This window comes from Patagioenas fasciata, chromosome 31, assembly GCF_037038585.1.
Source record: "Patagioenas fasciata isolate bPatFas1 chromosome 31, bPatFas1.hap1, whole genome shotgun sequence".
NCBI lineage: Eukaryota > Metazoa > Chordata > Aves > Columbiformes > Columbidae > Patagioenas > Patagioenas fasciata.
The window spans coordinates 3,569,138-3,585,289 of NC_092550.1; the positions used below are offsets into that span (position 1 = coordinate 3,569,138).

General features: G+C 63.8%; 1 protein-coding gene across 1 annotated transcript; it reads left to right on the top strand.

Moving 5' to 3' along the window:
* The first annotated feature begins 262 nt into the window (after nucleotides 1-262).
* MAG (myelin associated glycoprotein) lies at nucleotides 263-15,430 on the top strand. The gene is given in 11 exon segments (XM_071800562.1): nucleotides 263-313; nucleotides 2,328-2,392; nucleotides 4,331-4,699; nucleotides 6,942-7,238; nucleotides 8,846-9,106; nucleotides 10,396-10,656; nucleotides 12,632-12,934; nucleotides 13,872-13,968; nucleotides 14,278-14,365; nucleotides 15,203-15,281; nucleotides 15,284-15,430. Coding segments are annotated over 10 exon segments (1,884 nt in total). The 5' UTR covers nucleotides 263-313; nucleotides 2,328-2,334; the 3' UTR covers nucleotides 15,355-15,430.
* The last annotated feature ends 722 nt before the right edge of the window (nucleotides 15,431-16,152 follow it).

The window sequence follows — 16,152 nt, forward strand, 5'->3', positions numbered from 1 at the left end:
GGGGACCCAGGAGTTCGGGGGGCACCCAGGAGTTCGGGGAGGGACCCAGGAGTTCGGGAGGGGACCCAGGAGTTCGGGCCACAGGGTGCCATTAGGGCCTATTGTGTCTCCCAAGGACCCAGGCGTCCGGGGAGTGGGGGGACCCAGGCGTCCGGGCGGGACCCAGGCGTCCGGGTGGCCCTGCCCTCTCCCCCCTCCCCCCCCCCTCCCAGTACATAATCCCGGCCTTTTCCCCCCCCCACCCTCACACTCGGACGCCTGGGTCCCTTCCCCGGACGCCTGGGTCCCTCCTTGGGGCACCCATCTCATACTGGTAAGTAAGGGGATGGAGATGGGGGTGAGGGGGTCCCCGGACGCCTGGGTCCCTCCCGGACGCCTGGGTCCCTCCCGGATGCCTGGGTCCCCTCCCGGACGCCTGGGTCCCTCCCGGACTCCTGGGTCCCCCCGGATGCCTGGGTCCCTCCCGGATGCCTAGGTCCCCTATTTGGGTGTCCCCCCCTGAACTCCTGGGTCCCTCCCAAACTGCTGGGTCCCTGGGGCACTCCTGGGTCCCCCCGGACGCCTGGGTCCCTCAGTGGTGGCCCAGGGGACCCAGGTGTCCGGGAGTGTACGCCCCCCGCTTCCCCTGGTGGGGGGAAGGTGACATCACTCTGTCTTGGGGACAAATGTCCCCTTGTGGCCTTGGTGGCACCACCAGGCTCCACAGGGACCCAGGCGTCCGGGAGGGACCCAGGCGTCCGGGAGGGACCCAGGCATCCGGGTGGGGACCCAGGAGTTCGGGAGGGACCCAGGCGTCCGGGGGTGGGGGACACACAGAGGGTCCCTTTGTCCCCTGGGGACCGTGGGGGTGACACCGGCGCGTCAGGAATGTGTCTGATGGCAGCGTGGGGGGGACCCAGGAGTGCCCCAGGGACCCAGGAATCCGGAAGGGGACCCAGGAGTGCCCCAAGGGACTCAGGAGTTTGGGAGGGACCCAGGAGTGCCCCAAAGGACCCAGGAGTTCAGTGGGGGACCCAGGCATCCAGGAGGGGACCCAGGCATTCAGGAGGGACCCAGGAGTGCCCCAAAGGACCCAGGAGTTCGGGGGGGGACCCAGGCGTCCTGGAGGGACCCAGGCGTGCCCCAGGGACCAGGAGTCTGGGAGGGGACCCAAGCGGCCGGGAGGGACCCAGGCGTCCGGGGGGGCGGGGCCGCTCGGGCTGGTGTCACTTGTCACCGCCTGGGACCGTCAGGCACTGGGGACAATGGGGACAATGGGGGACAGTGATGGGGGGGAGGGGGGGACACAGGGGACAATGGGGCCGGTTGGGACAATGAGGACAGTGACACTGGGATGTACTGGGGACGCTGGGAGGGGACACTGGGAGGGGACATTGGGGACACTGGTTATACTGGGAGGGGATACTGGGGACACTGAGGGTCACTGGGGGACACTGGGAGGGGACAATGGGGACACTGGGGGACACTGGTTATACTGGGAGGGGACATTGGGGACACTGGGAGGGGACACTGGGGATACTGGGGAACACTGGGAGGGGACATTGGGGACACTGGTTATACTGGGAAGGAACATTGGGGACACTGGGAGGGGACATTGGGGACACCGGGGGGGGACAATGGGGATAGTGGTTATACTGGGATGGAACATTGGGGGATACTGGTTAAACTGGGAGGGGACATTGGGGACACTGGGAGGGGACAATAGGGACACTGGGGGACACTGGGATGGAACATTGGGGACACTGGGGGACACTGGTTATACTGGGAGGGGACACTGGGAGATACTGGGATGTACTGGGAGGGGACATTGGGGACACTGGGGGATACTGGTTATACTGGGAGGGGACATTGGGGGATACTGGGATGTACTGGGAAGGAATACTGGGGACACTGGTTATACTGGGAGGGGATACTGGGGTCACTGGGAGGGGACACTGGGGGTCACTGGGACATACTGGGAGGGGACAATGGGGTCACTGGTTATACTGCGAGGGGTTACTGGTTATACTGGGAGAGGCCACTGGTCATACTGGTGACACTAAGAGGGGTCACTGGTGATACTGGTGTCACACTGGTGATACTGGGAAGGGTCACTGGTGACACTGGTGTCACACTGGTGTCATACTGGTCATACTGGTGTCATACTGCTGATACTGGGAGGGGTCACTGGTGTCATACTGGTCATACTGGTGTCATACTGGTGATACTGGGAGGGGTCACTGGTGTCATACTGGTCATACTGGTGTCATACTGGTGATACTGGGAGGGGTCACTGGTGTCATACTGGTCATACTGGTGTCATACTGGTCACACTGGTGTCCCCCCAGCCCCACCATGGCCCCGCTGGTCACCGCTCTCCCCAGTTTGGTGCTGCTGGTGACGCTGCCCACAGGTACTGGGATGGACTGGGAGGGACTGGGATGGACTGGGAGGGACTGGGATGAACTGAAATGGACTGGGATGGATTGGGATGGAACTGGGTGGGACTGGGATGGACTGGGATGAACTGAGATGGACTGGGATGGACTGGGAGGGACTGAGATGGACTGGGAGGGACTGGGATGAACTGGGATGGACTGGGATGGACTGAGATGGACTGGGATGGATTGGGATGGAACTGGGGGGGACAGGGGAGACTGGGAGGGACTGGGATGGACTGGGGGAGAGCTGTGTTATACTGGGCCATACTGGACCCCATAGACCCCCATATCCCCATTATGAGACCCCATAGACCCCCCAACCCCATTAAGAGGCCCCATAGCTCCCCCAAACCCCATTATAAGACCCTATAGACCCCCATATCCCCATTATGAGGCCCCATAGCTCCTCCAAACCCCATTATAAGACCCCATAGACCCCCCAACCCCATTAAGAGGCCCCATAGCTCCTCCAAACCCCATTATAAGACCCTATAGACCCCCATATCCCCATTATGAGACCCCATAGCTCCTCCAAACCCCATTATAAGACCCCATAGACCCCATATCCCCATTATAAGACCCCATAGCTCCTCCAAACCCCATTATGAGACCCCCCAGAGCCCCATTATGAGGCCCCATAGCTCCTCCAAACCTCATTATAAGACCCCATAGACCCCCCAAACCCCATTATAAGACCCCATAGACCCTCAGAACCCCATTATTAGACCCTATAGACCCCCAAAACCCCATTATTGGATGCCCCAGAGCCCCATTATGAGGCCCCATAGCTCCTCCAAACCCCATTATAAGACTCCCATAGACCCCCCCAACCCCCATTATGAGACCCCATAGCTCCTCCAAACCCCATTATTAGACCCCATAGACCCCCAAAACCCCATTATTGGATGCCCCAGAGCCCCATTATGAGGCCCCATAGCTCCTCCAAACCCCATTATAAGACTCCCATAGACCCCCCCAACCCCCATTATGAGACCCCATAGCTCCTCCAAACCCAATTATAAGACCCCATAGACCCCCCAAACCCCATTATAAGACCCCATAGACCCCCCAAACCCCATTATAAGACCCTATAGACCTCCAAACCCCATTATGAGACCCCCCAGATCCCCATCATGAGGCCCCATAGCTCCTCCAAACCCCATTATAAGACCCCATAGACCCTCATATCCCCATTATGAGGCCCCATAGCTCCTCCAAACCCCATTATGAGACCAAATAGACCCCCCAGATCCCCATGAGACCCCATAGACCCCCCAAACCCCATTATTGGATGCCCCATAGCCCCATTATAAGACCCCATAACCCCCCCAAACCCCATTACAAGACCCCATAGACCCCCACCCCCCCACTATCACCCCATTACCCCCCACTCCAGGCTCACTCGGCGCCTCCTGGGCCGCCTGGCTCCCCCCGTCCATCTCGGGCCATAGACCCCAAACCCCATTATGAGACCCTATAGACCCCCATATCCCCATTATGAGACCCCATAGCTCCTCCAAACCCCATTATAAGACCCCATAGACCCCCAAAACCCCATTATTGGATGCCCCAGAGCCCCATTATGAGGCCCCATAGCTCCTCCAAACCCCATTATTAGACCCCATAGACCCCCATATCCCCATTATAAGACCCCATAGCTCCTCCAAACCCCATTATTAGACCCCCCAGAGCCCCATTATGAGGCCCCATAGCTCCCCCAAACCCCATTATAAGACTCCCATAGACCCCCCAAGCCCCATTATGAGACCCCATAGCTCCTCCAAACCCCATTATAAGACCCCATAGACCCCCATATCCCCATTATAAGACCCCATAACCCCCCCAAACCCCATTACAAGACCCCATAGACCCCCACCCCCCCACTATCACCCCATTACCCCCCACTCCAGGCTCACTCGGCGCCTCCTGGGCCGCCTGGCTCCCCCCGTCCATCTCGGGGCTGTCGGGCTCCTGCGTCTCCATCCGCTGCCGTTTCTCCTTCCCCGAGGAGCTTCGCCCCCCCAGCATCCACGGCCTCTGGTTCTTCGGGAGCCCGTACCCCAAGAACTACCCCCCGGTGGTGGCGCGCTCGCGGGGGGGCCGCGTCCACGAGTCGTTTTCGGGGCGCGCGCGCCTCTTGGGGGACCCGGCGCTGGGCGACTGCTCCCTGGAGCTGCGGCCGCTCGGCCCCGAGCTGGCCGGGAAATATTATTTCCGGGGGGATTTGGGGGGTTACAACCAGTTCAGCTTCTCCGAGCACACCGAGCTGGAGGTGTGGGGTGAGTTTGGGGGGGGACGGACGCCTGGGTCCCTTTTTATGGGGGTTGGGAAGTCACCCGGACGCCTGGGTCCCTTTTTATGGGGGCTGGGGGGAGAGTCCCGGACGCCTGGGTCCCTTTTCAGGGTGGGGTCCCGGACGCCTGGGTCCCTTTTCAGGGTGGGGTCCCGGACGCCTGGGTCCAGTTCTGGGGCTCCCGGATGCCTGGGTCCATTTTCGGGGTGGGGTCCCGGACGCCTGGGTCCCTTTTTATGGGGGTTGGGAAGTCACCCGGACGCCTGGGTCCATTTTTAGGGGAGTTGAGGGGAGAGTCCCGGATGCCTGGGTCCCTTTCCAGGGTGGGGTCCCGGACGCCTGGGTCCAGTTCTGGGGCTCCCGGACGCCTGGGTCCCTTTTTATGGGGGTTGGGAAGTCACCCGGACGCCTGGGTCCCTTTTTATGGGGGCTGGGGGGAGAGTCCCGGACGCCTGGGTCCATTTTTGTTTAGGGCTCCCGGATGCCTGGGTCCCTTTTTGGGATGGGGTCCCAGACGCCTGGGTCCACTTCTGGGGCTCCCGGACGCCTGGGTCCCTTATGGGGAGGTGGTCCCGGACGCCTGGGTCCCTTTTCAGGGTGGGGTCCCGGACACCTGGGTCCACTTCTGGGGCTCCCGGACGCCTGGGTCCCTTTTTACGGGGGTTGGGAAGTCGCCCGGACGCCTGGGTCCCTTTTGGTTTAGGGCTCCCGGATGCCTGGGTCCCTTTTCAGGGTGGGGTCCTGGACGCCTGGGTCCACTTTTGGGACTCCCGGACGCCTGGGTCCCTTTTTACGGGGGTTGGGAAGTCACCCGGACGCCTGGGTCCATTTTTGTTTAGGGCTCCCAGACGCCTGGGTCCCTTTTGGGGAGGTGGTCCCGGACGCCTGGGTCCACTTCTGGGGCTCCTGGACGCCTGGGTCCCTTTTTATGGGGGTTGGGAAGTCACCCGGACGCCTGGGTCCATTTTTAGGGGAGTTGAGGGGAGAGTCCCGGACGCCTGGGTCCCTTTTCAGGGTGGGGTCCCAGATGCCTGGGTCCACTTATGGGGCTCCCGGACGCCTGGGTCCCTTTTTATGGGGGTTGGGAAGTCACCCGGATGCCTGGGTCCCTTTTCAGGGTGGGGTCCCGGACGCCTGGGTCCACTTCTGGGGCTCCCGGACGCCTGGGTCCCTTTTTACGGGGGTTGGGAAGTCACCCGGACGCCTGGGTCCATTTTTGTTTAGGGCTCCCGGATGGCTGGGTCCCTTTTTGGGATGGGGTCCCAGACGCCTGGGTCCACTTCTGGGGCTCCCGGACGCCTGGGTCCCTTATGGGGAGGTGGTCCCGGACGCCTGGGTCCCTTTTCAGGGTGGGGTCCCGGACACCTGGGTCCACTTTTGGGACTCCCGGACGCCTGGGTCCCTTTTTACGGGGGTTGGGAAGTCACCCGGACGCCTGGGTCCATTTTTGTTTAGGGCTCCCGGATGCCTGGGCCCCTTTTGGGATGGGGTCCCAAATGCCTGGGTTGACTTTTGGGGCTCCCTGGGGCACTCCTGGGTCCCCCCCTGAACTCCTGGGTCCCCGGGGCACTCCTGGGTCCCCCCTTGAAATCCTGGGTCCCTGGGGCATTCCTGGGTCCCTCCCATGTCCCTGGGGCACTCCTGGGTCCCTGGGGCACTCCTGGGTCCCTGGGGCACTCCTGGGTCCATGGGGCACTCCTGGGTCCATGGGGCATTCCTGGGTCCCTCCCCGAACTCCTGGGTCTCTGGGGCACTCCTGGGTCCCTCCCTGAACTCCTGGGTCCCTCCTGGGTCCCCCCTGAACTCCTGGGTCCCTTGGGGCACTCCTGGGTCCCTGGGGCACTCCTGGGTCCCCCCCTGAACTCCTGGGTCCCTTGGGGCACTCCTGGGTCCCCCCTTGAACTCCTGGGTCCCCCTTTGAACTCCTGGGTCCCCGGGGCACTCATGGGTCCCTCCCTGAACTCCCATGTCCCTGGGTCCCTCCTGGGTCCCTGGGGCACTCCTGGGTCCCTCCTGGGTCCCTTGGGGCACTCCTGGGTCCCTTGGGGCACTCCTGGGTCCCCCCCTGAACTCCTGGGTCCCCCTTTGAACTCCTGGGTCCCCCTTTGAACTCCTGGGTCCCTCCCGTGTCCCTGGGGCACTCCTGGGTCCCTGGGGCACTCCTGGGTCCCTCACCCCCCCTCTCTCACCCCCCCTCTCTCACCCTGCCCCCCCCCCCCCCCCCCCAGAGCGCCCCTCCCTGTCGGTCCCCCCGGAGCTGGTGGCGGGTACGGAAGCGGAACTGCAGTGCCGTGTCCCCGATAACTGCCCCGAGTGGCGCCCGCGCCTCAGCTGGGAAGGGGCCGAGGAGCTGCTCGAAGGTTCCGCCCGGCAGCGGCGCCGCGACGAGGACGGAGCGGCCAGCGTGTGGTCCGTGCTGCGCTTCCGGCCGCGCCGCCGCCACGGGGGGGCGCTCGTCACCTGCCGCGTCACGGCCGACAACGCCACCCTGGGCTGGGCCGCCAACGCCACCCTGGACGTGCAGTGTGAGCGGCCGCACGCCTGGGTCCCTCCCGGACGCCTGGGTCCCTCCCGGACGCCTGGGTCCCTCCCCGGACGCCTGGGTCCCTCCCGGACGCCTGGGTCCCTCCCCGGACGCCTGGGTCCACCCTGAGCTCCTGGGTCCCTCCCCGAACGCCTGGGTCCACCCTGAGTTCCTGGGTCCCTCCTGAGCTCCTGGGTCCCTGGGGAACGCCTGGGTCCATCCTGAGCTCCTGGGTCCCTCCCGGACGCCTGGGTCCATCCTGAGTTCCTGAGTCCCCTCACAGACTCCTGGGTCCCTGGGGAACTCCTGGGTCCCTCCCAGACTCCTGGGTCCCTCCCCGGACGCCTGGGTCCCCTCCCGAACGCCTGGGTCCCTCCCCGGACTCCTGGGTCACTCCCGAACGCCTGGGTCCATCCTGAGCTCCTGGGTCCGTGGGGCACTCCTGGGTCCCCTCCCCGGACGCCTGGGTCCCTCCTGAGCTCCTGGGTCCCTCCCCGGACGCCTGGGTCCACCCTGAGCTCCTGGGTCCCTGGGGAACGCCTGGGTCCCTCCCGGAACGCCTGGGTCCCTCCTGAGCTCCTGGGTCCTTTCCGGACGCCTGGGTCCCTCCCCGGACGCCTGGGTCCATCCTGAGCTCCTGGGTCCCTGTGGGACTCCTGGGTCCCTCCGGAGCTCCTGAGTTCCCTCACAGACGCCTGGGTCCCTGAGGAACTCCTGGGTCCCCTCCCGGACGCCTGGGTCCCCTCCCGAACTCCTGGGTCACTCCCAGACACCTGAGTCCCTGTGGGAACGGGGTCCCGGACTCCTGGGTCACTCCCGAACTCCTGGGTCCCTGGGGAACTCCTGGGTCCCTCCCCGAATGCCTGGGTCCATCCTGAGCTCCTGGGTCCCTGGGGAACTCCTGGGTCCCCCCAAACTATTGGTTCCTGAACACCTGGGTCCCCCCAAGAACTCCTGGGTCCCTCCCCGAACTCCTGGGTCCCTCCCCGAACTCCTGGGTCCCCCCCGAACTCCTGGGCCCCCCCGAACTCCTGGGTCCTCCCCCAACCCCTATACCCCCGAACTCCTTGGTCCCCCCCCGAACTCCTGAGTCCCTCCCGGACTCCTGGGTCCCTCCAACCTCCCGCATCCCCCCCAACCCCTATCCCCCCGAACTCCTGGGTCCCCTCCCGAACTCCTGGGTCCCTCCTGAATTCCTGGGTCCCTCCGGGACTCCTGGGTCCCTCCAACCTCCTGCATCCCCCCCAACCCCTATACCCCCGAACTCCTGGGTCCCCTCCCGAACTCCTGGGTCCCTCCAACCTCCCGTATCCCCCCCAGCCCCTATACCCCCGAACTCCTGGGTCCCTCCAACCTCCCGTATCCCCCCCAGCCCCTATACCCCCGAACTCCTGGGTCCCTCCAACCTCCCGTATCCCCCCCAACCCCTATACCCCCGAACTCCTGGGTCCCCTCCCGAACTCCTGGGTCCCTCCAACCTCCCGTATCCCCCCCAGCCCCTATACCCCCGAACTCCTGGGTCCCTCCAACCTCCTGCATCCCCCCCAACCCCTATCCCCCCGAACTCCTTGGTCCCCCCCGAACTCCTGGGTCCCTCTCCCCCCCCAGACGAACCGCAGGTCCTATCCGTGTGGGGCCCGGGCGAGGTGCTGGAGGGCTCGGCGGTGGAGCTGGGCTGCGAGGCCGAGGGGCGGCCGCCCCCGCTGCTCTCGTGGTTCCGGGGGCCCGCGGTGCTGCAGGAGGAACCGGCGACCGCCGCGCTGCGCCTGTTGCTGCCGCGGGTACAACCGGACGACGCCGGCACCTACAGCTGCGTGGCCGAGAACCGGCACGGCCGCCACAACCGGAGCGTCGAGCTGCACGTGGCCTGTGAGCAACCGCAGGGGGCGCCGTGGGGGTAGGGGGGACGAGGGGGGTACTCCTGGGTCCCTTCTTGGGGCATGCCTGGGTCCCTTGTCCGAGGGTTACTCCTGGGTCCCTTTATTCAGGGTTCCCCACTTGGGGCATGCCTGGGTCCCTTCTTGGGGCATGCCTGGGTCCCTTTTGGGGTATGCCTGGGTCCCTTCTCCGGGGAGTACTCCTGGGTCCGGTTGTTGGGGGAATCCCCCTTTGGGGCATGCCTGGGTCCCTTTTGGGGCATGCCTGGGTCCCTTTTGGGGTATGCCTGGGTCCCTTCTCCGGGGAGTACTCCTGGGTCCGGTTGTTGGGGGAATCCCCCTTTGGGGCATGCCTGGGTCCCTTTTGGGGCATGCCTGGGTCCCTTTATTCAGGGTTCCCCACTTGGGGCATGCCTGGGTTCCCCACTTGGGGCATGCCTGGGTCCCTAATTGGGGTATGCCTGGGTCCCTTCCCTGAGAGTTATTCCTGGGTTCCTTTATTCAGGGATTCCTTCTTGGGGCACTCCTGGGTCCCTTTTGGGGCATGCCTGGGTCCCTTCCCTGTGGGTTACTCCTGGGTCCCTTTCTTTAGGGTTCCCCCATTGGGGCATGCCTGGGTCCCTTGTCCAGGAGTTACTCCTGGGTCCCTTTATTCAGGGATCCTTTCTTGGGGCACTCCTGGGTCCCCTCCCAAATTCCTGGGTCCCCCCTAAACTCCTGGGTTCCCGAACTCCTGGGTCCCTCCTGAACTCCTGGGTCCCCCAAACCCATGTGACCCCCGAACTCCTGGGTCCCCCGAACTCCTGGGTCCCCCCCAAACTATTTTTTCCCGAACTCCTGGGTCCCTCCCGAACTCCTGGGTCCCCTCAAACTCCTGGGTCCCTCAAATCCATGTGACCCCCGAACTCCTGGGTCCCTCCCGAACTCCTGGGTCCCTCCAAACTCCTGGGTCCCCCAAACCTATGTGAACCCCGAACTCCTGGGTCCCTCCTGAACTTCTGGATCCCCCCCCAAACTCCTGGGTTCCTCCCGAACTCCTGGGTCCCCCCAAACTCCTGGGTCCCCCAAACCCATGTGACCCCCGAACTCCTGGGTTCCCCCCGAACTCCTGGGTCCCCCCCAAACTATTTCTTCCCGAACTCCTGGGTCCCCCCCAAACTATTTCTTCCTGGACTCCTGGGTCCTTCCCAAACTCCTGGGTCCCCCAAACCCATGTGACCCCCGAACTCCTGGGTCCCCCCGAACTCGTGGGTCCCCCCTGACCCTCTCCCCTCCCCCCAGATGCCCCGCGCCCCCCCACGCTGAACGGGACCCTGTGGGTCGTGGCCGGGGAGCCCTTGACCTTGACCTGCGGCGCCTCGGCCCACCCGCTGCCCATTGTGTCGCTGTCGCGGGGGCGCCGCCTGGTGGCCGTGGCCGTGTACGAGCCCCAGGTGACCTTGACCTTGGGGGCGGCGCGGCCCGAGGATGGGGGGGAGTATTTGTGCCGGGCCGAGAACCAGCACGGCCAGAGCAGCCAGGCCTTCAATGTCAGCGTGCAGTGTGAGTTGGGGGGTCTAGGGGGGTCTATGGGGTCCCTAAGGGGGTCTACGGAGACCCTAAGGGGGTCTACGGGGTGCCTATGGGGGCCTATGGGATCCTTAAGGGGGTCTGTGGGGGGTCTATGGGGTCCCTAAGGGGGTCTATGGGGTCCCTAAGGGGGTCTGTGGGGGGTATTGGGGTCCCTAAGGAGGTCTAAGGGGGGTATTGAGGTCCCTATTGGGGTCCCTATGGGGGTCTATGGGGTCCTTAAGGGGGTCTGTGGGGGGTATTGGGGTCCCTAAGGGGGTCTATGGAGACCCTAAGGGGGTCTATGGGGTGCCTATGGGGGTCTATGGGATCCTTAAGGGGGTCTGTGGGGGTCTATGGGGTCCCTAAGGGGGTCTATGGGGTCCCTAAGGGGGGTCTGTGGGGGTATTGGGGTCCCTAAGGAGGTCTAAGGGGGGTATTGAGGTCCCTATTGGGGTCCCTATGGGGGTCTATGGGGTCCTTAAGGGGGTCTGTGGGGGGTATTGGGGTCCCTAAGGGGGTCTATGGAGACCCTAAGGGGGTCTATGGGGTGCCTATGGGGGTCTATGGGATCCTTAAGGGGGTCTGTGGGGGGTCTATGGGGTCCCTAAGGGGGTCTATGGGGTCCCTAAGGGGGTCTGTGGGGGGTATTGGGGTCCCTAAGGAGGTCTAAGGGGGGTATTGAGGTCCCTATTGGGGTCCCTATGGGGGTCTATGGGGTCCTTAAGGGGGTCTGTGGGGGGTATTGGGGTCCCTAAGGGGATCTATGGAGACCCTAAGGGGGTCTATGGGGTGCCTATGGGGGTCTATGGGATCCTTAAGGGGGTCTGTGGGGGGTCTATGGGGTCCCTAAGGGGGTCTATGGGGTCCCTAAGGGGGTCTGTGGGGGGTATTGGGGTCCCTAAGGAGGTCTAAGGGGGGTATTGAGGTCCCTATTGGGGTCCCTATGGGGGTCTATGGGGTCCTTAAGGGGGTCTGTGGGGGGTATTGGGGTCCCTAAGGGGGTCTACGGAGACCCTAAGGGGGTCTGTGGGGGGTATTGGGGTCCCTAAGGAGGTCTAAGGGGGGTATTGAGGTCCCTATTGGGGTCCCTATGGGGGTCTATGGGGTCCCTAAGGGGGTCTGTGGGGGGTATTGGGGTCCCTAAGGGGGTCTATGGAGTCCCTAAGGGGGCTATTGGGGTCACTAAGGGGGTCTATGGGGTCCCTAAGGGGGTCTAAGGGGGGTATTGGGGTCCCTAAGGGGGTCTATGGGGTCCTTATGGGGGTCTATGGGGTCCCTAAGGGGGTCTAAGGGGGGTATTGGGGTCCCTAAGGGGGTCTATGGGGTCCCTAAGGGGGTCTAAGGGGGGTATTGGGGTCCCTAAGGGGGTCTATGGGGCTCTATGGGGTGCCTATGGGGGTCTATGGGGTCCCTAAGGGGGTATTGGGGTCCCTAAGGGAGGTATTGGGATCCCTATGGGGGTCTGTGGGGTCTCTATGGGGTTCTATGGGGGGTATTGGGGTCCCTAAGTGGGTCCATGAGGTCCCTAAGTGGGTCCTGGGGGAGGGGTCTATGGGGATATAAGGGGGGTCTATGGGGTCCCTAAGGGGGTCTGTGGGGTCCCTATGGGGGTCTATGGGGTACCTCAGGGTCTTTATGGGGGGTCTATGGAGGATATAAGGGGAGTCTATGGAGTCCCTAAGGGGATCTGAGGGGGTCATTGGGGTCCCTGAGGGGGTCTGTGGGGATATTGGGGTCCCTAAGGGGGATATTGGGGTCCCTAAGGGGGGTATTGGGGAAACTAGGGGGTCTATGGGGGATATTGGGGTCCCTAAATGGGTCTATGGGGAGTATTGGGGTCCCTAAGGGGGTCTATGGGGGGTCATGGGTTATCTACGGGGTCTATTGATGCCCATAACAGGGGTGACATTTGGGGGCGTCCCCCCCCATAGTGACACCCCCCCCTTTCCCCTCCCCCCCCCCCAAGTCCCCCCCATCCTCCTGCCCGAATCGCGCTGCACCCCGGGGGGGGAGGGGGCGCGATGCGTCTGCTCGGCCTCGGCCTCCCCCGAACCCGCCGTCACCTTCGAGCTCCCGTCGCGCAACGTCACCGTCACCGAGGGCCACCGCGACTTCACCGTCACCACCCCCGGCCGCGGCGCCGCCGGCGTCGTCACCGTCACCGGCGTCCTGACCCTCCGCGGGACCCTCGACCCCCGATTGGCCGTCGTTTGCTCCGCCCACAACCCCCACGGGAGCGTCCGGCAGCAGCTGCGGTTCCACCACCCGGGTACGGTGACGGTGACACCGACGGGAACGGGTGGCACCCCCACCCCACCCCCCCCGGGGTCGGTTGTGGGGCGTGGGAATTCTTCCCGGCCTTTTCCCACGCCCCATTGAGCCTTTTGTGGGGCGTGGGAATTTTTCTCGGCATTTTCCCACGGCCCATTGAGCCTTTTGTGGGCCGTGGGAATTTTTCATGGGATTTTCCCGCACCCCATTGAGCCTTTTGCGGGGCGTGGGAATCCTTCCTGGGATTTTCCCACGCCCCATTGAGCCCCTCGCGGGGCGTGGGAATTTGTCCCGGGATTTTCCCACGCCCCATTGAGCCTTTTGTGGGGCGTGGGAATTTTTCTTGGGATTTTCCCATGCCCCATTGAGCCCTTTGCAGGCTGTGGGAAAACCCTTGGGAAAATTCCCACGCCCCATTGAGCCCCTCGTGGGGCATGGGAATTTGTCCTGGGATTTTCCCACGCCCCATTGAGCCTTTTGCGGGCCGTGGGAATTCTTCCCGGGATTTTCCCACGCCCCATTGAGCCCCTCGCGGGCCGTGGGAATTTTCCCCAAGGTTTTCCCACGCCCCATTGACCCCTTGGGGGGGTTTAATTGCCCCCAAATTACTAATTTGTACCCCCCCACGTTAATTGCCCCCCCCCCCTCAATTTCCCTCCTATATTTTGGGGGGGCACATGCAAGTCCCACCCTCAATCCCACACATAGTGGGGGGTTCTAATTGCCCCCCACTATTTAATTTGCCCCCCCAGGACATAATTCCCCCCCCCGGGGTTTATTTGCCCCCATCAAGGTGGGATTTCCCCCCCCAAATCCCCTCCCAACCCCTATGGGGAGGGTTTATTACCCCAAGTGGAGGGTTTATTACCCCAGGGGGGTGTTATTGCCCCCATGGGGGGGTTATTGCCCCCCATGACCCCCCATTTTCCCCCCAGGGGGGCTGGTTTGGGCCAAGGTGGGGCCGGTTGGGGCCGTCGTCGCCTTCGCCATCGTCATCGCCCTCGTCTGCTACCTCAGCCAGAGCCGCCGCAAGTGAGACACGCCCCCCCGGGCTGGCCCCGCCCACCGGGGACACGCCCACTGGGGGGACACGCCCACCGGGGACCACACCCATGGGGGGCGGGGCCAGCCCGGGTTGAGGGGGGGGGGCAACCAATGGGAAGGGAACACACCCAATGGTGCCCAAATCTTATGGGAGAGGCCACACCCCCTTGGAGGCCACGCCCCTCTCCCCGGATTGGCCACGCCCCTTGGGGTGGGGATGGGGGGAGGGAAACTGAGGCATGGTTGGGGGTGGGGTCAGAGGTCAGCGTGTGACCCTTGACCTTTGACCCGATGCAGGAAGGCGGCGGGAAGCCCAGAGGTGACCCCGGTGCCACCCCCGGCCGGGGGGGGGGAACCTGAACATGAGGGGCGACCCCCATTGCCGGTAATGGGGGGAGATGGGGGATAATGGGGGTAATGGGGGGTGGGGGATATGGGGGAACATGGGGGATAATGGGGGGTGGGGGATATGGGGGGACATGGGGACAATGGGGGGACTTGGGGGGTATGGGGTGCGGGGACATGGGGACATTGGGGAATAATGGGGGGATATGGGGATAAAGGGATATGGGGATAATGGGGGCATGTGGGGACATGGGGGGACATTGAGGGCTAATGGGGGGACATGGGGGGACGGGGGGACATGGGGACACTGGGGGATAATGGGGAGACATTGGGGTCAATGGGGACATGGGGACATTGGGGGAGAATGGGGGGACATGAGGGTCAATGGGGATATGGGGATGGGGGATATTGGGGTTAATGGGGATATGGGGGGACATGGGGACACTGGGAGATAATGGGGGACATGGGGATATGGGGGATAATGGGGGACATGGGGACATTGGGGGATAATGGGGGGACATAGGAGTCAATGGGGATGGGGGGATATTGGGGTCAATGGGGATATGGGGGGACATGGGGACATTCGGGACTTGGGGACACTGGGGGATAATGGGGGGACACTGAGGTCAATGGGGACATGGGGATAACGGGGGGACAAGGGGATAAGTGGGGGACATGGGGACATGTGGGATAATGGGGGGCCATGGGGACTTGGGGGGACATGGGGCTTATGGGGACATGGGGACATTGGGAGATAAGGGGGGACATGGGGACATGGGGGATAAGGGGGGGACATTGGGATCAATGGGGATATGGGGGATAATGGGGGGACACTGGGGTCAATGGGGTGACCCCTTGTCCCCCCCTTTGTCCCCAGCGCCGCTGGTTGGGCGGAGCCGTCGGGCGGTGGGCGCTGGGGGTGGGGGAGGGGTCGGGAACCCCCCCCGAACCAGCCCCTCCCCCCCCACCAAACCCACCCGGGGACCCCCGGACGACCCCCCCGAATACGCCGAGATCCGCGTCAAGTGACCTCGCCCATCCCAGACCACGCCCACAGCCTCCTGGCCCCGCCCACAGCTTCCTGGCCCCACCCACCGGCCTCCAAACCCCGCCCCCATTGATGGATCCACCTATTGATGGAAACTCCCACTGAGGCTTCAGGCTCCGCCCACTGGCGCTCTGGCCACGCCCATCGGGCTATAAGCCCCGCCCCATTGGGCACGCCCGTCACTCCCTGGCCACGCCCACAGCTTCCTGGCCCCGCCTCCATTGACGGATCCACCCATTGATGGAAACTCCCATTGAGGCTTCAGGCTCTGCCCACCGGTGCTCTGGCCACGCCCACTGGGTGTTGAGCCCCGCCCCCCCGACCCCATTGGCCACACGGGTAGAGGCTCCACCCACATTCCAAGCCCCGCCCACCTCCATATCAGCCCCACTTCCTGTTGCTTTGGCTCCACCCCCACATTCCATGCCCCACCCCCCGTGGCCACGCCCCCTTGTGGCTCCGCCCCCACAGTTATTTATTATGCCCACACACTAATTAACGCCCTTAATGACCCTGTGACCTTTGACCCCCCAATAAACGGAGGTTCCCGAGGCCACGCCCACCTGTGGGGGGAGGGGCTGAAAGGGCGGTGCTATAGGGTGGGGGAGGGGTCTATAGGGCCCCCCGGGATATATATGGGGGTCTATAGGTGCCCCCTGGGCGCTACGGGGAGCTATAGGAGCTGGTATAGGGGCTCTATGGGGGCTATAGGGGGCCCTATAGGGGCTGTGTCAGGTGCTATAGGGGGCCCCATAGGGTCCCTGGGTCGCTATAGGGGC